The sequence below is a fragment of the Mirounga angustirostris genome, unplaced genomic scaffold (assembly GCF_029215605.1).
Source record: "Mirounga angustirostris isolate CCGP_5_RB_7025 unplaced genomic scaffold, mMirAng1.0.hap1 SCAF_2, whole genome shotgun sequence".
Taxonomy (NCBI): domain Eukaryota; kingdom Metazoa; phylum Chordata; class Mammalia; order Carnivora; family Phocidae; genus Mirounga; species Mirounga angustirostris.
In genome coordinates this window covers 98,082,906-98,105,062 of record NW_026991710.1, presented here as the reverse complement: position 1 = coordinate 98,105,062, position 22,157 = coordinate 98,082,906, and the positions used below count along the sequence as shown (strand labels likewise).

Here is a 22,157-nt window from a genome sequence, read left to right as displayed (position 1 = left end):
AGGGGTGTTGTTTTGCTGAATTTAGAGAACATGGCAACCCCATTTGTAAGAGAATTTATGCAATGGAGATTCCATCTTTCCAGCTCAGGACCATACAGAAAGGTAAGCCAGAAAGAAAATGGAATTGGTGTTGAGTAAGCTAGTCTATAATATCTGCCGCTGTGTTAAAGACCAGTTTGTGATTTTAGAGATTTTTCTTTTGGCATAAGCATAGTTCTTTCTCATGGTCTGGTTTTCCTTTCCTATTAAAATTCTCATACTGTTCTATAAAGAACCTGATTTCTTTTTATCTCTGATCATTTTTGAAAATACCTATAAGATGTGGCCAGGACAAGACTATGACTTTGCAGATAACAGAGATACCGATTTCTCTTTGCCCTGAGGATAGAGTCCAAATGGCATACAGGACTTTGCAGCCTGACCCAACCAACTAGGACAACCTCTTTCCCAGCCCCTTTTCCTCACAATCTCTCTGTATGGCCCTTTCTACCAGTCCCTGAGCATGTCATGCTCTCTCTTATCTTTGCACAGGTTTTCCCTTCTGCCTGAAATCCTCTATCCTGTCTCTATACTAAGAAAACTCCTGCTTGTCTTGCAAGATTCAGCTCCAGCAGTCCTTCCTCTTTGAACTTTCTCTTGATTCCTCTAGGAAGAGTCAGCTTGTTCCCTCTGCTTATTATAACACTAATGACAAGGCACTGTCATTTGTTTACATGGTTGTGAGTTCTGTAAGAGCTCTCGGTGTCTCAAAGGCACATTGAATGTACCTTGAACAAGAATGAGTTTGAAACGTTGCCATAGAGCTGATTTTCAAAAATAAAAGGGAAAGAACATTTTAGTGAAATTGGTATATAACAGTTCTGCTTGAATATATGTAAGCTGGGTTTTTTTTTTTTCAATTTTGTTTTTGGAAACAGAAGTTTATGAACATGTGAATCCCATGGATACACATGGAAATACCCAGACATGAGTAATTCCGAAAACTGTTTTTTGCTTCTCTGGACATATAAATGAGGGTTGTTGATGAAATTGGGATTTACTTACTTACCTGGGAAATATAGAATATCTTTGGTTTCTTGTAGTACGTGTAATTATTATTTTTGCACTGGTGTTGTAGATTTTCTACTTTTGTCCAAACTAATGTTTCAAAAACGAAAATACAAGTGTGCATATAATTATGGTATGTGTGTTCTGTTAGAATATAAATCCTTGAAAAAAGAAGGGCAGGGGATATGGTCAGAGGAGAGGAAGCCAAGATTTGTTGATTCATTGCCTTATATATCAGGCATTTCTGGATGCTCTCATACCTGTTGCCTTGTTCAGTTCTCAGAACAGTTCTCAGAGATAGGGGACATTACTGCTCTGACACAGTTTAAAAGTCGAGGTTTCAAAACATAGAAGTATCCTTGTCAGGGTCACAGCTGTGAAATGGTGGGGAATGAATTCAAGCCCAAGTCTGTGTGACTGCAAGTCTCATTTTTTTCTAATTTTGCTGGCTTTGGAGTTTAGAACATCATATACAAATGTAGTGTTATTAGAAAAATATTTTTTGTTTTTCTTAGTATATGAAAAAATGCTAAATAAGACTGTGACTGTAAAGTTAATATAAAATTTTTCTTAAGTTTGAGGAATCCTGTTTTAAGAAAAGAAACCTTTAGGGGCACCTGGGTGGCTCAGATGGTTAAGCGTCTGCTTTCGGCTCAGGTCATGATCTCCAGGTCCTGGGATCGAGCCCCATGGCGGGCTCCCTGCTCAGCAGGGAGTCCACTTCTCCTTCTTCCTCTTCCTCCTGCCTCTCCCCACTGCTGCTACTCTCTCTCTCTCTGTATCTGTCTGTCTCAAATGAATAAATAAAAAATACTTAAAAAAAAAAAAAAACTTTGTGAAAGTTTCAATATTATTCATGAATACAGCCATTTCCCTGGTTATACTACATTCTGTATTACCCAAACATCTGAAAGCATGATGTATGATGATGATGATAATATAAGAAACCTTTCTTTGACAACTGCAAGGTCATCCAGTCAATTCTCTTGTTATCTGAGAGAATAAACTCTCTGGAGGAAGATAAAAGAAGAAAGGAGGTGTTGGGTATGAAATATCATCATGAGGTCAAGTGGAGGAGTGCACACAAGGCGTCTAGGAGGTCACTGATGATGGTGCCAGAGAGGAGGGTGGGGTCAAAAGTAAGTTGAATGAGCTGGAACAAAACAAGCAGATTAGAAGTGGAAAGAGCAAATAGAAGACTTGGTTTTGGGTTTGTTTGTTTTTCTTTTTTTTCTTTTAAAAGACTAGAAAGGGTGTCACAAGTAATCTAGTCCAAGCCTTTCCTTTTGCAGCAAGGGGAAGGAAATTGAGGTACTTGAATATAACCTTCTTGCCTGCCCAGCACCATACATCTATCTGCTAGTAAATGGCCCGGTGGGGCCTTGAACTCCTCTGGCCCATGTTCAGTGATTTTTCTTCTGTACCACAATTTCTCTAGGAGAGAAAAATGTCTGCAAACAGTTCTAAAGAGAGACCTTTAAAGAATTTTTGAGAAGGAACTTCTTGTAAATGAAAACAGTTATTTCCAGGAGCATCTACTAATCACGTGATCCCACATTTTATATGAGTGAGTGTGATGACTTGAGGAGTCCCTTGATTGTTTATCACCCAACTATTTGGAATCCTGGAAGAATTATCAACTCTGAAGGCTTGCTTTGCATTTGTTGGAAAAACAGATGCTACTTTCCATTTGTTTTCCTCATGCTATAACTCAAAGGCATTTTCAGAGGTCTTTTTTTTTTTTTCATAGTTACAGTTAGGATCTTTTTGATGCCTCATACTGTTTTTTTCCAGAGTTATTTTCTGATATCCAGAATGGCATTTTTCATTGTGTATTCTAACATTCTTCGTGATAGTATGTTCTAGCAAGGTGCTTCTACCAAATGCAAGTTTATTTCTTCTGTTTTGGTTTCTGTTTAGTATTGAAATGATCTTTCCTTTTCTGTTCTCCTATCATTATGATGGTCAGATAACTATGCCAGAGCCTGGCATTGATAGGTCTGTGATGGTTAAGGCAAGTTTGAAGGAGAACTTGTCTTAACCCATTTTTTCCCTTCCTCCTCCTAGTTTTCATTTTTAACCTAATGGCCCGGCATCCTCTCTCTTTGCACATTCATACTCTTCTAAATTCATCCCCTTCTGTTGCAGGTATGATGAAGCCAGCAGGGCCTTTGGGGGCTCCTGCCCCTGGGGGGATGTTGCCTCAGGGCCCTTCACCTCCTGGACCCCATCAGTTTGGCCAGAATGGAGCTCATGCCCAAGGGCATCCTTCCCAAAGGTGAGCTAGGTAGATTCCAACCCGCATTTGTATATTCTACTACAATTGTCTCACAAGTGCCTTCTAAACTTGCATGTTTATTGATTGAAAGTTTGACCTCTTGATACTGCCCACGCCCTTGAAAGGACTTGCTAGACAGACCTAGGGAACAAAACATTTAGAAGAGTTGGGAGGAATAAAGACAATACTAGTACATATTAAAAAAATATGTAGGGTGCCTGGGTGGCTCAGATGGTTAAGCGTCTGCCTTCGGCTCAGGTCATAATCCCAGCGTCCTGGGATCGAGTCCCGCATCGGGCTCCCTGCTCCTTGGGAGCCTGCTTCTCCCTCTGCCTCTCTCTCTCTCTCTGTCTCTCATGAATAAATAAATAAAATCTTAAAAAAAAAATGTAAAAAATTACTTGTGTCAATACCACACATTTTAATTTTATTTTTTTTTATTTTTATTTTTTTTTAAAGATTTTATTTATTTATTTGAGAGAGAGAATGAGAGACAGAGAGCATGAGAGGGAGGAGGGTCAGAGGGAGAAGCAGACCCCCTGCTAAGCAAGGAGTCCGATATGGGACTCGATCCCGGGACTCCAGGATCATGACCTGAGCCAAAGGCAGTCGCTTAACCAACTGAGCCACCCAGGCGCCCCCACACATTTTAATTTTAGATTATATTCATCTTGTTTTAGAGTTCTGTATTAATCTCTGATTCCTTCTGATGTCTATGCCCTGTATGCCCCAATAAATTTTCAATCATCTGTCCTCTTGAATCCTTTGTAGAACTGAGCTCAGTGCCAGTAGGTGCTTAATAAATATTTTAAAAATTAAATCAGATTGTGGCCAATGGTAAAAACTGGATTTGATGTGGAAGGTACACAGATGCCAATGAGGGATTTTTGAAAGGTAGGTCAATAGGAAAAACAGCACAGGAAATAAATCCTCTGTGTTTATAATAAATTAAGGAAGGGAGAAGTTGGAGAAAGGCCTGAAGAAGCCAGGGTATGAGATATATAAGATGTGTAGAGCTCTGTACCCCACTGGGGACTATTCCCTGGAAAGGGAGCCAACATCACACCTTCCCTGATGGAAGTCCCATAATTGATTGTCCAGTGAGCTGCTGCTATTGAGAATCCCAGTGCCAAAGCTGTTTGTGGTGTTTACTTTGGAGTTTCTCCAAGGAGTACCTGGAGGCTTCATTTCCTAGGTTCCTTTTCCAGGCTTTTAGGCTGTAGGGTTGGGTGAGGGGAGGAGTAACCCCTCAGTGTGAATCTGGACCTGCTGCTGCTGAAGCCATTCAGTTATCCTTTCAAGGGGCCTGTGAATAGTCCCTGTTAGCAGGAAAACTCTCTGGTCTTTTAAATATCATCAAGTTAGTGCTCTTACAGGACATTTGTGAAGTTGACACTTCCTGGCTCTTGTTTGTCAGGATAACATTTACCATTGACGTGGTTGCTGTGAGATACAGAGTGAAGGAAACAAGATGAGTGAGTCTAAGTAATCTGGTTTACATGTGGTTGTGGTTTGAACAAGGAGCACAAAGTCAAAGGGCATGACTCGGGACCTGACCCTACGACCCCTACCTAGTCTCATTCACATGGTGCTGGGGCAAGGATTAGAGTAGAAAGACTGAGAACCAAGATGCCTCTTCTGGCTCAAAAATTCGTCATGTGATGAAATTCCTGGGGCCTCTAGGCCTCCTCATTTTGCTCACTTGTAAAATGAGGAAATAGAACTCTCAGTCCAGAGCATAGGGGAGAAGATCTGGAAAAGTTTATTGTTACGAACTGCCAAGCATTTTAGATTTTTTTTTTTAAAGAAGAAATGCAAGAATTAAACAGCTGGTTTGAACTTAAGAAAGCTTTTGGTCACTGGTGTTAGCCTAGTTTGTGTTGATCTTTTTGCTTCTTTCCATTTGTTTCCTTTGAATTAGGTTCCTTAGAAATAAGTAAACTGTGGACTTTACCATCAGATAGACCTTGGCTGTGAGGTTGTGAGCTCAGCACGAAGTCTGGCACCGTGAAGAGTGTAGACTGTAGAGTCAGGATGGGTTTTACTACTCTTGGCTCAGGCAGCTATTACTTCACTTCTGTGTTCCTTAGTTCCCTCATCACAATTTTAACCGTAATGATGTGATTGTAAGGATTTTGATGGTTAATGCATGCCAAGACTCTTGCATAATGCATAATGCCCATGAAAGACTCAATATGTGTTAGCAGTTGTCAGTACCATTTTCAGGGCATGTAGAAGGTCTACTCTCTAGCCTGTCCTTCCTACTGGTTCAGTCTAGCGACTCATATAATAGCTCAACCTAGAAATCTGCTTTTATTCTGATTCCCAGGAAAACCCTGACAGATTTTGCCTCATCTCCCCCATTATTCACTTGCTTCAACTTGAACTGTGAATTAAAGGTTGGAAATGGATTTAAAAATGACAACATCAGGGAAAAGTCTAGTATTCATGCTCAGTGTCCACGTTTACCACGCTACTTTGCCCTCATGGCAAAGGGCACAGTGATTGTGTAGGTGAATCACACAATCTGATGACAAGGGGTTGTCAGAGAGCATAGGTGGCTCATGACATTTCTTTGATGATGATAGCACTTCATCGGTGCTGTTTATACTTAGAGAACCCATCAAAAAATCTCTTAATTTTTATAATATCTAAACTGTCGAATGAAAACAAGATATAATTAAGAGTCATTATGTTGATTAAAATTTAAAAATTTATCATTTTTATTTTTAAATATTGCTCCTTCACAGGCAATGTTTTATAAAATTTAAAAATTATACCTAGTCATTTGTCTTTTTGATCTTGGTTGAGGCAGAATAAATGTCTTAAACTTGTAAATAGTACTAAAGTTATCTACAAGGTGTTATTGCTGGGTGGGATTAATCTAGTAAATAAAATCTATAACTGTAAGTTATATAAATTATCTATTTTGATCAAGAAATTATGGATTGGAGGGGAAGAGGGTGGGAAGAGGAGATTCATCTTCCCAAATTGAAGCTGATGGGGTGAAATCTGACTAAGAACTTGGTTGCAAAGAAAAAGAGTGAGCAAGATAAATAAGAGAAATAGTTGTTTTCTCTTTAATTTCTTTCTTTTTTTTTGGTGGAAAGCAGTGATAATGGGCAGAGGTTTTATTTTCTCTACTTCATGGACTGAGTATTTAAAATCCAGATTTTACTTCAGTCCAATCTTGACAAATTTGGTACCATATCTCCACATTCTAGCAATTTTCAGCATATAGCTCACTACTTGAGCAATTTGTTAAAAACTTAAAAATAAGAAATATTTGAGGTTGAGCAGGCTACAGACAACTGAGTCAACTCTCCAGAGGTTTAGGACTAAACTGAAGCTAAATTTTCATGTTTTATTAATCCCCTGGTAGTAATTCTTTATTGACTGTTGTTTATTATGGTGGATCTGCCCTTTTCTGACATTTAATGAAACAGTATATTAAAATATAGAATTGAATATTTTCTCTGCCCAGAAACATGTTAAGTGAAGGAATCAACATGAGAAATATTTAAATCATATGATTCTTAATTTTAACCATTATATTTATAGCACAGAAAGGATTCTATTCTATCTGCTCATTTTCTCATTTGGAAGCTGAGAGCTATGGAGATTAAGTGCTTGCCCGTAGTCACACACCAGGGTCTCCAGTTGAGACCCAGATTCATACCTAAACTCTGATACCTACATGCTGTGGAACCTTGGATTAACTAATTTAGTAAAGTAATGAAATTGAAAAATATTAAATCACTTTGCATGTTTAAAATGTTCTGTTAATCTCTTTTATCTAAATGAAAGTTTTTGTTACCCCTTTACTACTACTTTATTCTTAAATTAATAAAATTGCTTTTAAAATTCAAATCTGTTTAAGATTTGCAACATTTAACTTGGTTAGGAAAAAAAAATTTAATTGTAAATTTCTAAAGCCTATCTCCCAGGACATATATTAAGCAATGAAGGATAAGTAGGCATTTATGGGTCAAAAAGTAATGGCCTAATGGTTGTGTATTCGCTCATTCTGTATTTTAAATAATTAACCTTTTGTTAGGTTTAAAAAAAAATATTGGAGGCTGCTTGTGTCATAACTTCCATTTGAAACATACTTCATCCTATTTGTAGTATGTAATCAATTATTCATACAATTTTATATTTTACAAGTATTAACATTTGTGAAATATCTGTAAACATGTTTGAGAGATTTTTTTTCTTAAACAATTGAATAATCTCTCCTCCCCCCAATTTAACTGCTGGTTCCAGTTTCTGCTTATTAGATCCAAACCCAGTAACAATACTCATGCTGCACCCACTAATATATTTTTATAGAGCATGTACATTCTGCCTGTGTGCGATTATTGCATGTATCTATCTCTTGTGACTTTTTAAAAAAGGCAGAGTATCATTTCTTGAAAAAAGAGATGATGTTTTTATGAAACAATGAATTTACAAAACATATCATTGACAATTCTTGAAATCATTTCTAAGTGACCAACAATATTTTAAATGTGTCAGTTAAGACTAAAGTTATATTTTGTCTTGCCTTTCTTATTCCTAGTGTCATTAATGAGAGATATAAACAAAACTTCTATTGTGAAAAGTTAACTTTTATATTTTCTCTATTCAGTTTTGTTCCAAAAATTATTTAAATCAAAGGATGTTTAGTGTAACTGTTGGTCTTGTTTCAGTTTTTGACAGGAGAGGAAATCAACAGCTTTGCTAAGCAGTGGGTTAAAATGTTATTCATTCTAACTTTATAACCCTTTATAACCAAGTATCTGCTATAGGATAGCTTATACTTTTACATAGAAAAAGCATTTGATCATTCATCCATTTAACTCAAAGTGTGGGATATCATCATTCTGAAATATGCTTAAATACCATACAGCATAATGGTTTGAAGGTTAATTTTAAGTTTTGTTTACAGTAATCATTCAATTTAAGTTACATGGAGAAAAAATGACAAGAGAAGATTAGTGTGATGTTTTGGAAAGTGTACTTGCTTAAGACCTGGGGAAGAGGCTAGTCCTGGTTTTGTCACATATAAGTTGTGGGACTTCAGGCAAGCCACTGGCCTCTCTCAGGCTCTGCTCCTAGCCTCTCAGGTGGAGTGAAAGATGGAAGGCAGGAGCATGCGCCACCAGGGACATAGTTTCCAGTTTATGGAGAAATTGAATTTAGAGTATACCATTTTGGAAAATTTCATTTTTGTTAGTAAGAAGTCACAATGTAACTTGAAGGGAAAGCTTTAACTTCATTCTGCAGATTAATTACAATAGGAACACTGTTTCTATTCTATTCTGTGGTGGCCACTGTTTCATTCAAAATAAGGAAAAATAAATATACAGTAAGTTCAAGCTAAATTAAAGGTGTAAAGCATGATGAAATTTTTAGATGACAAAGAATGAACAATTTCAAAACTTTTTACTGAGTTGTTCACTTTCAAGTACTGTTTTGCAGGGCACTGAAATTATAGTGCAGGTGATGTTTTATTTTAAAAGCTGGGTAGGAAAAAGAATGATCATAAAGATACAATGACAAAGCATTTTATTTTTCTTGGTTCTGTTCTATTAATCATTAACCCTGGTATATATAAGGCTGTGGTGGACTCAGCTTCCCAACTTGATTTCCAAAGCTGGTTCTGTGTTTACATTAGGAATTTTTTGCTAAGTATCTTGACATGTTGAGCTTGTGAGCATAGTAATGAGATGATGCTACATGATTCATTTTGAACTCTCATTAATATTAAAGACTTAGGATAAAATATCAGTTATTTCCCTGGTGCCCACTAGATGGGCTTACTTAATTTAACAAGTTATTAACGTTTGTTGTATATCATTTGCATATGAAACTATGATATTGTTTAACATCTCTTTTTCTCTCTTAGATTTACAGGTCCTCCACCTGTCAATAGTGCAGCATCCTCCTACGCACCATACTCACCAACTACACAATCATCTTATCCAAGTCCTGCGTCCACTTCATCCGTCACCCAACTGGGCAATCAGCTCAATGCTATGCACATTAACAGCTATGGTAACAGTTTCATTATTAGTGTTCACTGACCACCTATTTCATGAGTATTTTTATTGAAGGTGGTTTTTTCCATTTTTAAAATAGACATAACTCAAAAAAAAAAAAAAGGAGGCATAACTCTGGCACATATTGAAGTGTTTTTTAGACATTTTAATATAAATCATCTGTATTATGTATGGCTGTAATTAATTTTTTTCCTGATTATGCTGCCATTTATTTCAAAATAATTGAAAGACCCTCAGCATACCTAACATTCAATATTAGAACTATAAAAAAACAGGGCGCCTGGGTGGCTCAGTTGGTTAAGCGACTGCCTTCGGCTCAGGTCATGATCCTGGAGTCCCTGGATCGAGTCCTGCATCGGGCTCCCTGCTTGGCAGGGAGTCTGCTTCTCCCTCTGACCCTCCCCCCTCTCATGTGCTCTCTCTCATTCTCCCTCTCTCAAATAAATAAATAAAATCTTTAAAAAAAAGAACTATAAAAAAACAAAAAAATGCTGACTTCACAAATCAGCATTAGAACAGTGAAATTATTTTGAGAAATGTGAGGATAGTTTTAACTTTCTGCTGTTTATAATGGGGACCTAAAATAAAAAATATAGTACTCATTGTTTCACAGTGTGCTTTGATTCTGTATTTACATCATGAAAAGAATGGAAGCTCAGATGTTTGAGGCAGAAGAGAGAATAATAGGAGAGAAAACAGTTACAGTACTGAGATTTGTATCAATAGAAATGCTGTATGTTCTAAGGGCCAAAGGACTCTTCACTGTAATAGCAGTGAAGTCAGCCATTTAGCTTGAGGAGGAATGTTTCCATTACTTTAAGTAGTTTTTTGGAAGTATCTGTAAAAAAAAAAAAAACAAACCCTCTGACTATTTCCTGTCTTTTACTGATTTCAAGATGGGTAAGTCTCCAATGAAGCAAATTTCACATAATCAGAGATAGAAACAGTAGTCTGGTTTTACAACTATTTCCCATATGATTAGAAAGCATGTTAGTGGCCTGTCTCCTTGTTATTTCTACCTAGTTCTGAGATCTATTTGATCAAGTCAAGCACAGGCCACAAAATAATTTATTGAAAGTGTAAGTTACCTGAATAATGCTTGTTACATAACATTTTCCTCTATATGGTTTTCTAGATTTTGTATCAGATACAATTTCTTTAACTAGTGACATGTATCATGTAAAGTTAATGCAACCTGAGTTAAAATTTATCCTATTAATTTTCTTTCTTTTTTTTTTTTAAAGATTTTTATTTATTTATTGAGCGAAAGAGAATGATAGCATGAGAAGGGGGAGAGTCAGAGGGAGAAGCAGACTCTCTGCTGAGTGGGAGCCCCATGCAGGACTCGATCTCAGGATTCCAGGATCATGACCTGAGCCAAAGGCAGTCGCTTAACCATCTGAGCCACCCAGGCGCCCTATCCTATTAATTTTCTCACCAAATTTATAAATATTGCTTTTACCCTTTAAAAATTCTCCAGTTTTGTAAAATGCCCCACATAGCATTTGTATAACTTTCTGAATGAAGGTTCATCTTGTGGTGCAAAAAAAAAAATATAAGGAAGCCTTCTTTTTTATATCAGGAAAAGAAGTGTCCCTGTGTGTACTTTGTTGAGAAATGCAATGTTTAGTGGTCTGGTCTTCTTTCTCTCACAGGTTCGGGCATGGCTCCCCCTGGCCAGGGGCCTCCAGGCCCTCCATCAGCGCCTTCGTTCCAGGGTCTTCCTCGACCTCCGCAGCCATCCATTATGCAGCCTGGATCTCAGGTTCTCCCACCACCACCCACTGCACTAAACGGCCATGGTGCCTCGCCCTTGCCTCCATCAACACATAGGCAGGACGGGCTCCCTGGGCCTGCTCCTCTGAATGCCCAGTACCAGCCCCCGCCTCTTCCAGGACAGACGCTGGGCACTGGATATTCGCCACAGCAGGGTAAGGCAGGCAGGGCTCAGGGGAAGGTCTTGGGTTACCTAGGAAATCAGCTTTGTTCTATGTTACTAGGCATCTATCACTTACTCTTAAGGAAAGCTAGTTTTAGAATAGTGTGGCAAGTGCAAAGAAAATAGGAATCATAGATATTCACACTTAACTCTCTGCCTTATATAATAAGATGAAAAAAATGCAGTATACTTGACTGAATATTGTCAGTGAGCCCTACATTTAGGACTTTGGGTTCTAATCATTTCTTTTTAAAATTTTTTTCCAAGCTGCCAACTATGGTCCCCAGATGGCAGGTGGGCAGCTCTCCTACCCAGGAGGCTTCCCTGGAGGTCCTGCACAGATGGCTGGTCCACCACAACTCCAGAAGAGGCTGGATCCTGACTCGATCCCCAGCCCAGTAAGTGTTCTCTCACTCCCATCGTCTCCCTCACAAAGGACCATTCTTCATTCACTATCTCAGAAACTCTTCAGTTTGTTAGCATTTATCCTGTCCTTCATTGTTGAAGCACAATACCCATCACATAGAGCCTTCCTTCTTTCTGTGTATGGGGGTAGGGAGGTTAGGTTATGGCATATTAGGGGTCTCCATGACAGAAAGCCTATGTAGATTTTCTTGGTATCACGTAAACTTGGCAGTACTATTGATGTTTATATTAGCCTATATTAGCAGTATTTATTGATTGTTTGAAGTAAGTAGTAGTCAGAGGATATAAACATGCTAGTTTAGATAAATAAAGGATGCTTTTCAATAAGGGTAAGATACCCACTGAAAGTGAAAGCACAGAGTATTTTACATTTTGCCCATTAACAAAATTGTTTCATGTAAAATTAGAGCTATAACTTAATTCTTCTTCATTCAAGTGATTTTCTTTGGAAAAATGCTCTTTAGTAACGGTATCAGTCAGCTCTTACTCGGTTATTCTGCATAACGCACAATTCCCAATTTGCTTACAACCATGAAGATTTATCTATCACTTAGATTACATATAGGCTGTAGCAGATGCAGTTTGGCTTTAGGTGCTGCTCTATGTGCCCTTATCATTCCAGAAGCCAGTGTGAAAGGGCATCCTGTATTTGGGAATGTTGTTATCATGAGAAAGGGAGAAAAGAGAACTGGCCAAAAGGTGCAATAGCTCTTAAAGTTTTCACTCAGATGTGGTACATGTCACAACTACTCACATGCCCTCAGCCAAAGCAAGTCATGACAGAGCCCTGGGTCAATCAGGCAGGGATATATACTTCTGCTTCAGAAGAAGCTGCAAGTCCATAGCAATGAGCAGAGAGAGGTAGTCCTTTTGGAATAATAATGAAATTGATACAGTTAACATAGGTCTTTGAAGTGGTTCTACTACCATGAGTAGAAAAAGTTAGAGATAGCCCAAAGAGCTACTGTATTAGCTAACTTTTGCTGTGTAACAAACCACCCCCAAACTTAGTAATTTATAGCCACTGTTTATTAATCCCCATGAGTCAGTGGGTCTTCTGGGCAGTTCTGCTAATCTGGGCCAGGCTCAATGGATTTGGTTTGGGCTTGCTTGTACATCTGGGGTCAGCTGGAGGTTTGGCTGGAGCCTGAACGGTCTAGGATGATATATTAATTCTCTGTGGCTGCTGTGCTAAATTACCACAAGCTGGGTGACTTAAGATAGTAGGAGTTTATTCTGCAATGTTTCGGGAGGCCAGAAGTCTGAAATCAATGTGTTGGCAGGGCTGTGCTCCCTTGAAAGGCTCTATAGGAGAATCCATTCCTTGTCTTCTCCATTTTTGTGGGGCTAGTCCAACATTCTTAAGGTAGTTGCTTATTTCAGAGATGGTTTATAAAGGATAAAGGATATAAATTAATTCTGCAAAACTTCTTTATATATTCGAGAATACTTATCATCCTGATTTCCCACCTCACTTGTGTTATTTGCTTTTCCTTCACTGTTCCCACCTACCATGGGTACAGGTTGATCTGAGGCTGAGAAGGTAGAAAGACCAAAGTAGAGGATCAGATGCACCGTGAACAAAAGAATAATAAATTCTTCCCTCGGGCTCTGACTCCTCTTGGGACCAGCGTGGCCTGATTGGAGGAGAGAGGCACTCCTTGGCTTATGGCTACATGACTCTACTCTCTGCCTGGGTCATCACATCGCCTCTTCCTCTTCTCTGTGTCTTCTCCTCTGGGCATCCATCTCAAAACTCCTTCTGCCTCTCTATTATGATGTTGCACATGATTCCATTCAGGGCCCACCCAGATAATCCAGGCTGAGTGCCTTCTTTCAATACTTTTAATTTAATCAGTTCTCTTACTGTGTAAGGTAATAGTCACAGATTGCAAGGATTAGAACATGGATATATCTTTGGTGTGGAGGGTGGGGGGGGTACCACCAAGCCACTATAGATGGTGTCATTCATGTGTCTGGTATTTGGTACCTGCCTGTTAGCTGGGACTGATTGGGCCGTGTCACCAAGCAGGCTAGCCTGGGTTTGTTCACTTGGCTGTGGTAGATATCTAATAGGGAAAGTAGGAATCTGCAAGGCCTCTTGAGCTGTGGCTTGGAACTAGAACATTGCCACTTCTGTGACATTCTCTCAGTCAGATCAAGTCACAAGATCTCCCCAAAGTCCAGGAGTAGAAAGATAAGCCTCTGTCTCTTGATGGGAGGAACTGCAAAGTCCTTGAAAAAGGCACAGAGAGGGTAGAGGATTTTGGTTATTTTTGTGATCTACCCAGTTATTCTATATTTATTTGAATATAGATTTGAAGGTTTCTCATCAAGTATCCTATAACATGTTAGAAATTAAGTTTTAGTAACTCTTAGTGCCTTTATTGATAGTTATATTACCAGCTTTTATGGCTTAATATTATTTCATTATTCTAGTTAAAGGAATATAATATTTTTACATTGAATTCATCATTTTCACTTCTTGTTTCTTTGCTTCTCTATAACATCTGCAGACCCTCTGGATCATTCTACTTCATTCTCTGAAGTTTTTAGCTCCAGGTTCACCATTAATCTCTCCAGTACTATTTTTGTCACAATTATTAGAAATTTTACTATTCACTTTTAGAAATTTTCATTTCCCTGGCCTTTTAGTTTTTTTTTTTTTTTAAGATTTTATTTATTTGAGAGAGAGCACAAGCAGAGTGAGTGGCAGGCAGAGGGAGAAGCAGCCTTCCCACTGAGCAGGGAGCCCCATGTGGGACTCGATCCCAGGACCCTGGGATCATGACCTGAGCTGAAGGCAGACACTTAACTGAGTGAGCCACCCAGGCGCCCCTCCCTGGCCTTTTAGTTCTTTTTTTTTTTTTTTTTTTTAAGATTTTATTTATTTTTGATAGAGAGAGAGCACAAGCAGGGGAAGCAGTAGGCAGAAGGAGAGGGAGAAGCAGACTCCCCGCTGAGCAGGGAGCCTGATGCGGGGCTCGATCCCAGGACCCTGGGATCATGACCTGAGCCAAAGGCAGACACTTAGCTGTCTGAGCCTCCCAGGCACCCCTGACCTTTTAGTTCTTGATCTTCTTTGCTCTCAATGTTCTTTTCATCCATTCCACCTCAGTTATCCATAGTCTTACCATAGATCGTGTCATTACCAATTATAGGACACTTCAGAATCTCAGATGAAAGCATCTCATTTTCCAGCCACAGCCTCCTATCTTTTTAGCTCATTCCTTTTAGGACTTAAACTTGAATAATGATTCACCCACCAGGACTTATAACTTAACACTTTTATCTCTTACATTGCCTTCATCTTCTCACTTCTCTTACGCAGCTTAGATTATTTGATCCATGATAATAAATCTGTCCCTTACATCCTCTACTCTCAATTCCTTTGCCCCCTCCCTCCACTGAATTCACCTAGAAAAATCCCATTTGTTGTTAAACCAACTCTCCACCTGCTCCATGCCTGTACCCCAGATGCCACCTGTGACTTGATTTTATTTTATGATTCCATAATACTCTGTTCATAGCAGACAAGTGTAAAAGTAACTCTAGTGGCAGATCTTCTGAAGGAAAAAGAAATCTATATGTTTTGAGGTAGCTTTGGCATTATCAAGAGTCACTGTCATCACATCAAAATCCTGTATGTACCAAGTCATAGTCAAAATCTCTATTGAAATTTCTGTGTATTGTTAAATCTCCAAGCCTGTTTTTGAGAACATTTGTTTGAGGTAAATTTTAAAAACTTAAAACCTATAATATATTTTTAAAAATTACTAGAAGTGTTTTAATATTTCTTACTCCCTTTATAGTATTCCAGCCAAGATGTGAATTAAGTTTAGAAATATAATTACCACATACAACATTGTTTCTTTGGAGGCTCTGCTTTGTAAGTTGCAAACAACTAATTTAAAAATAAATTTTTAGTAAATATAGTCTATTTGAAGACTAGAAACTTGTTCAATATGTAGATTATTATGGCTTTTAATGTGGTTTCATATTTGACACTTCATTGGTTGAAATGATTAAATGTTGATTATATAAAAAGTTCTCCAATTTTGAAGGAACCAGATTAACCTTAGGGTAAAAATATAGGATATAATAGTAGTGTTTCGATTTTTCGGTTTGCTTCTTGTCTCTGTCCATGGTAGCTTTTGGTTTCATCTGCATCTTACAGTAGTTATATTTGGAACATATTCTGTATCTTTAATAAGAATTCAAATCCTATGAAATTAGAAAAACAGAAATGTGTGGATTTAAAGGCAGGTTAAATCTCTCTCTGATATGCCATAAAAGCAATGATATCAGTGCCCGCTAGGCCTGGATTGGATGAGATCGGAAGGCAAAATGGAGAAGGTAACATTTCAGAGTTTGGGGGAAGATAATTTTCATATTAATAATTTCTTCAGGAATGTAAAAAAGTACATATCCTCCAAAGCTATGTGGTGTATTCTGGACACTTGCTCATTTCTCTCTCTCTTGTTTTTTTTTTCTCTTTTTACTTTCTTCTTCTTCTTCTTCTTTTTTTTTTTTTTTTACCCCCTTGTCTCTTGTCTCTTTTATTTGATGACAAAAGAAGTGAGAGCAGGGAAAAGATAAAGAGGAAGAGGAAGATAATAGGATGCCTTCTTGTTTTCTTCTTAACTCCATACTACTAGATTTTGCTTATTTTTTTCATCCCTAGACAACTACAACAGAAAGATACATTTTTATCTTTATATTATTCACTAATAAATATTTTAGTAGAGAAATATAAAGTATTTCCAAATTAGATGACAAAACTTAGGGACTTTTTCCCTTCTGATTTCTATACAATAGGCAACTTCCACGTGGGAACACTGTATTGTTTATTTTTTTACTGTCTCATGGAGCAGGGGTGAGGTGGAAAAACTTGTAAGGCAAATTGAAGCTCAAGAGAGATTTAAAGAGAAAAGTTAAGGTGTTTTAGGTTATACTGTAAATCATTTCTTCTGAATTTAATGATTTTTAGCTTTGTATATTTTCCGTTAAGTATAAAAGGTATTTTCTTTAAAAGCTATTTTCAATTTCTTTTTCTACTAGAATCTTTTTTTTTTTTATTTAATGCTTATCTATGGTCCTAATAAACAAACTGAATAAAAATGAAGTTCTTTGAAGGGTCAGAGCTCAGAGTATTACAGAACAGAATTTAGCAACTGCTGCTCTAAAATTGTGAAAGTTTTAAAAGTAGGCCCTCAGTGAGAATTTGGCCTGAAATGAACTAAAAGGATTTAGAAAATGCCTATTTGTGTGTGTGCGAATAATGAAAGGGAGGGAGAGAGAGGGATGTTTGGAAGAGTCTTAACTTACTTTAACTTGTTCTTGATATCTTATATCAGATTCAGGTGATCGAGAATGACAGAGCCACCAGAGGAGGACAAGTTTATGCCACCAATACCAGAGGCCAGGTCCCTCCCCTGGTCACTACAGATTGTGTGATACAAGACCAAGGTATTTCTTGTCAATAATATTTTTCATTGAAGTTTTAAAAGTTTTCACCACTTTTTAAAAACAAATACACTGACACCCTTCAGTAATGCTATCATTGACAGAGAACCTCTTGATAGGTGATAATGGGGACTAATTTGCCATCGATCACTCAAGCACTGTGAATGTATTATCAACTGAATGTATTATCAACTGAATTCTATTTTCTGCTTGTAGAAGTCTAAGAGAGTGGTGAGATAGAGTTCAATATACTAGTTTAAGAAAATTATTTTAGTTATAGGGTTAAATTAGTACATGTCCTACTTTGATTTAATTTATTTACTACATCAGGAACCTGGCCAAGATAGCATGAGTAGAGCAGTAGGGGATTGAACACTTGAGAAATCAGCATACTTGGTTCTAGCCCCAATAATATATATATATTTTTTTCAGCAGCGTCTTTAATGTGTGGGTTCTGTTTTTCCAATTTTGAACTGGGATGAGGAAAGGCTGAGCTCTATTTCTACTAGCTATCCTATGTGTACTGCCATTTTAATATACTGTCCTTGCGCAGGTTTGCTCTTTCCAGGAATATATAATTATTCTATTCCTTATGGCAAGTTAAATCACAGCCTGATGAAATCATTATTATTTATTTCCTGAACTTTTTTATCATCCTACACTGAAACTCTGTACCCTATTCCTCCACTCCCCAAAGCCTCTGTATCCTGTATTCTATTTTCTGTCTCTTGTCTATTCTAGGTACCTTGTGTAAGTGGAATCATACAATATTTGTCTTTTTGTGTCTGGCTTATTTCACTTGGCATAATATTTTCAAGGTTCATCCATGGTATAGAATGTATCAGGATTTCATTCTTTTTTAAGGCTGAATTATACACACACACACACACACACACACACACACACACATACATACATTGTGTTTATGCATTCATCTGTTGAAGGACATTTTGCTATTAGTAGCCTTAGCAGCCAGGTGGTTGCTGTGAACATTGGTGTACGTGTATTTGTTTGAGTCCCTGCTTTCAGTTCTTTTGGGTATATCCCTAGAAGTGGGATTACTGGATCAGAGGGCAGATGTAAGGAAAGAGTACAAGGAAGGCTCAGGAAGAGAAGGAAGGACCAGTGAGGTGGCAAGGCCCAGATCATCATCATTTCTCCTGCAGTCCAGCCCTTGGAAGGGAGAGAGAGCTGCCTGCCATGGAGCCCCCCTCAAATTGGCCCAGTCACACCCATTGGCTGTGAAGCCCCTTTGTCTGGCCTGGCTAATCAGCTGATACTTACTAATGAATGTTTTAGGATGTAGCCCAAATCTCAGACATGTGCAGAAATTCACAGAACATAAGTAGAACATGGAGGCCAAAGGAACCTTGGCCTTCATTTGCTCAGCTCTCCCGCTTTACAGATGTGAGGGCCCTGAGGCCCAAGGAGCTTACATGACTTGCCCAAAACTACAAGTAGTTAGGAGTGGCTCCAATAAAGAAAAATACCTACTTAAAAAAATACTGTTTTCTTTGCCTACAAAAATTATATATATTGTTTCTTTGGCTATAGGATCTAATTTAAGACCCAACTCGTCCCTTGATTTTGTACTTCTTCCTATCCTCCAAGACCCTGTTCAAGCACCACATACTTTGTGTAGTCGCCTCTGACCAGCGTGGCTAACTCGTTACCTCCCTGGGCTACTTCTCTTTTATTTTATTTTATTCTTATGTTAATTGGGCTACTTCTTAATGAACTTGCTCCTCTGTGGTACTTACCATGCCATTTTACAGTTACCTGTTTTTATTATCACTCTCTCCTACCAGACTTTGAAGCCAGAGGCTTCACTTGTCTCTGTCCCTAAGCCTCTAGCAGGAGCTTAGCTTCATAAATGTTTGTCAAATGACTAATTTATTGAATGTTTTCCAGTCAGATTATCCCATAATGCTCTTTATTAAGCATCGCCCAGAGTTTTGAATCTTGATTACTGAGATTGTTAAATTATCTACTGTAGCCATATCTTTCATGCCCCACTTTTGCATACCTATTTATAAAAACAAATTCTCAGTGCCTTTTTTTTTTTTTTAAGATTGTATTTATTTGAGAGAGAGAGAGTGAGCACGAGTGGGGGGAGGGAGAGGGACAGGCGATTCCACACTGAGCGTGGAGCCCAACTTGGGGCTTGATCTCAGGACCTGAGCTGAAATCAAGAGTCAGACGCTTAAGCAATTGAGCCACCAGGTGCCCCAAATGAATTCTCAATGGCTTTTTAAAAATTCTATCTTTGTGTGCATTATCTTCCTGAAACTAAAGTTTGTTTAGTCACTTTTATGAACTCATTCATATGCATATTTCACTGTCAAGAACTAAAAACCCTTTAAAGAATAAATACTCAATTTCAATATATTGTTAGTAATTTTGGCTGGTAAAAATTGCGTACAATGAAAAATTAAAATACTCTTTAAAATATTCAAAAATTCTTATTTCACAGTCTGTGTAAAATTCTTATTTCATAGTCTTGTGTGATGTAATGAGGAAGATCTTGTCTAAGTTTTTTTGTCTAAGTTATGTGAAATGTTTAACAATAATAGGGGGTCCAAGCATATTTACATTTATTACTTAATATTTCTTTTTCTTTTATTTCTGCTGTCAAAACTCTTGTTTTACCCTATGTTAGTATTTACCTGGACTCTAACAGTAATGACCAGTCTACCTGTGTCTAATGTTTTCCTGCTCCCAGAAGCTGTCTGGGTAGTTTAGTTTTTTCAAGTATTTATGTGATTATATTGCCCTTGCTTAAAAAAAAAAAAAAAAAAAAAAAGTCCCATCATTGCCCATGGGCAAAAGGATTGATCTTAACTACCCATCCTTCATAACCTGGACCAAATTTACCTGGGATATAGTAAAGAATTATGATAGGTTCTAATACCACTTCTATCATTTACTAATTCCTTAACCTTTGGCAAGTCACTTAACCTCCTGATATCTCAATTTTCTTCTCTGTAAAATGGGATCCTAAGGGTATCAATCTCATAAGGCAGTTGTGAGACTAAAATGAAAACACATGTAATGGTCTTAGAATGATACCTAATACACTGGCAATTACTGTCATAATTATGAATCCAGTTTTGGGCTTTGCTACAGAGGCTGTGAGAGACTGTGGCAGAAACATGGTACCAACAACTGGATTCAGCCTGCAGTCATGTTAATTTGTCATGCACAATATTTTGTTTTGTTTCTACTTGGAGTAGTTGCCATTATGTAGAATTGGAATATCTTATGTAAAAATCCAGATTTCTAGCTGGTCCTAAAAAGTAAAATCTGGCAATAATATGTTAAAGCTGAACAGAAGAAACCCAGCTTTCTTAGGTCCAACTTCCCACTCATTCCGGCCCACCGGTGCAACAGAATCCCACCAGAGATAGGCTCCCAGCCAGGCTGCACTTCCCGCCCTGTAAACTCAGCACTGTACTTCCCCTCGTCCTTTCACTTTTCTACTCTCCTTAGTAACTGTTTCACATTCCTTCCTGAAACCTGCAATACCTCCTCTCCCAACCTTTTTTTTTTTTTAAAGATTTTATTTATTTATTTGACAGAGAGAGACAGCGAGAGCAGGAACACAAGCAGGGGGAGTGGGAGAGGGAGAAGCAGGCTCCCCGCAGAGCAGGGAGCCCGATCCGGGGCTTGATCCCAGGACCCCGGGATCATGACCTGAGCCGAAGGCAGACACTTAACCGACTGAGCCACCCAGGCGCCCTCCCAACCTTTCTTTTAGCTGCTCATATGTCCTCCTTTCTGAGAAAATTGAGCAGTCAGAAGAGAGCTTCCTCGGATTGTTGCCATCATATCAGCCCTGCCCTAATGTGCACCTGTGCTCTGCCTTTCTGCTTTTGGCCATAAATGAATGCTCTGTGCTCCAGTCGGAAGCTAGCCCCTCCTGTGCACTAGTGTAGTATGTTGCTACAGTAAGTCTCCCCTCTTTCTCGTGTGTCATCAGTATCTCTTTTTACACTCTCCTATCTTAAACAGTAAAAATGTTTTTTTGACCTATTTTCCTCACCAGCTACCCTTCTTTTCTTTGCTCCCCTATGCAACAAAACTTGAAAGGATTATTGCCAATTCCTGTCCTTACTCACTGTAGGCAGGCTTCCCACCCCAGGCCCTATTCTGCCAAAACTCTGTCTTCGGGTCTCTAGCAACCTCCATATTGTTAAATCCAGCGTGTTTTTTTTTTTTTTTTTTTAAAGCTTTTATCTAAAGTCCAATTAGTTAACAATACACTGTTATATTAGTTTCAGGTATACAATGTAGTGATTCAACACTTCCATACAATACCCGGTGCTCATCACAACAAGTGTGCTCCTTAATCCCCAACACCTATTTCACCCATCCTCCCCGCTACCTCCCCTCTGGTAACCATCAGTTTGTTCTCTGTAGTTAAAAGTCTGTTTCTTGGTTTGCCTCTCTCTCTTTTTTTCCCTTTGCTCATTTGTTTTGTTTCTTAAATCCCACATTTGACTGAAATCATACTGTGTTTGTCTTTGACTGATTAACTTATTTTGCTTAGCATAATGCTCTCTCGCTCCATCCATGTCATTGCAAATGGCACGTAAATCCATTGGTCTTGCTGATCCAGCAGTACCACCTGGCACAGATGATCATGCTTTTCCTTGATGTACTTTCTTCACCTCCAGGACACCAGATGCTCCTTGTTTTTATCCTTCTTAGTCCTTTAACTGGTTTCTCCTTTTCCCCTGACTTCTTTATGTTAGAGGACCAGGGCTTAGTTCTTGGTCATCCTCTCTGGCTACAATTATTTCATTGGTGGTTTCAAGGTAGTTCATGGCTTTAGTTTGTTCTTTATAGAAAACTCCCAAATGTGTAACTTCAACCCAGTGCCCAGACTCACATATCTAGTTGTTTACTCAGTTTCACTGTTGGATTGCTTAATAGAGTTCCCAAAGTGGACATGTCC

General features: G+C 38.2%; 1 protein-coding gene across 2 annotated transcripts in view; it reads left to right on the top strand.

The window, feature by feature from the left end:
- Positions 1 to 22,157, top strand: part of SEC24D (SEC24 homolog D, COPII coat complex component) — a 99,627-nt gene that overhangs the window by 8,080 nt on the left and 69,390 nt on the right. For both annotated transcript variants that reach the window (XM_045870227.3, XM_045870228.3), the window contains exons 3-7: positions 3,196 to 3,325; positions 9,216 to 9,364; positions 11,025 to 11,300; positions 11,576 to 11,706; positions 17,092 to 17,203. In XM_045870227.3, coding sequence (XP_045726183.1) covers positions 3,196 to 3,325; positions 9,216 to 9,364; positions 11,025 to 11,300; positions 11,576 to 11,706; positions 17,092 to 17,203 — 798 coding nt within the window. The remainder of the gene's footprint in view (positions 1 to 3,195; positions 3,326 to 9,215; positions 9,365 to 11,024; positions 11,301 to 11,575; positions 11,707 to 17,091; positions 17,204 to 22,157) is intronic.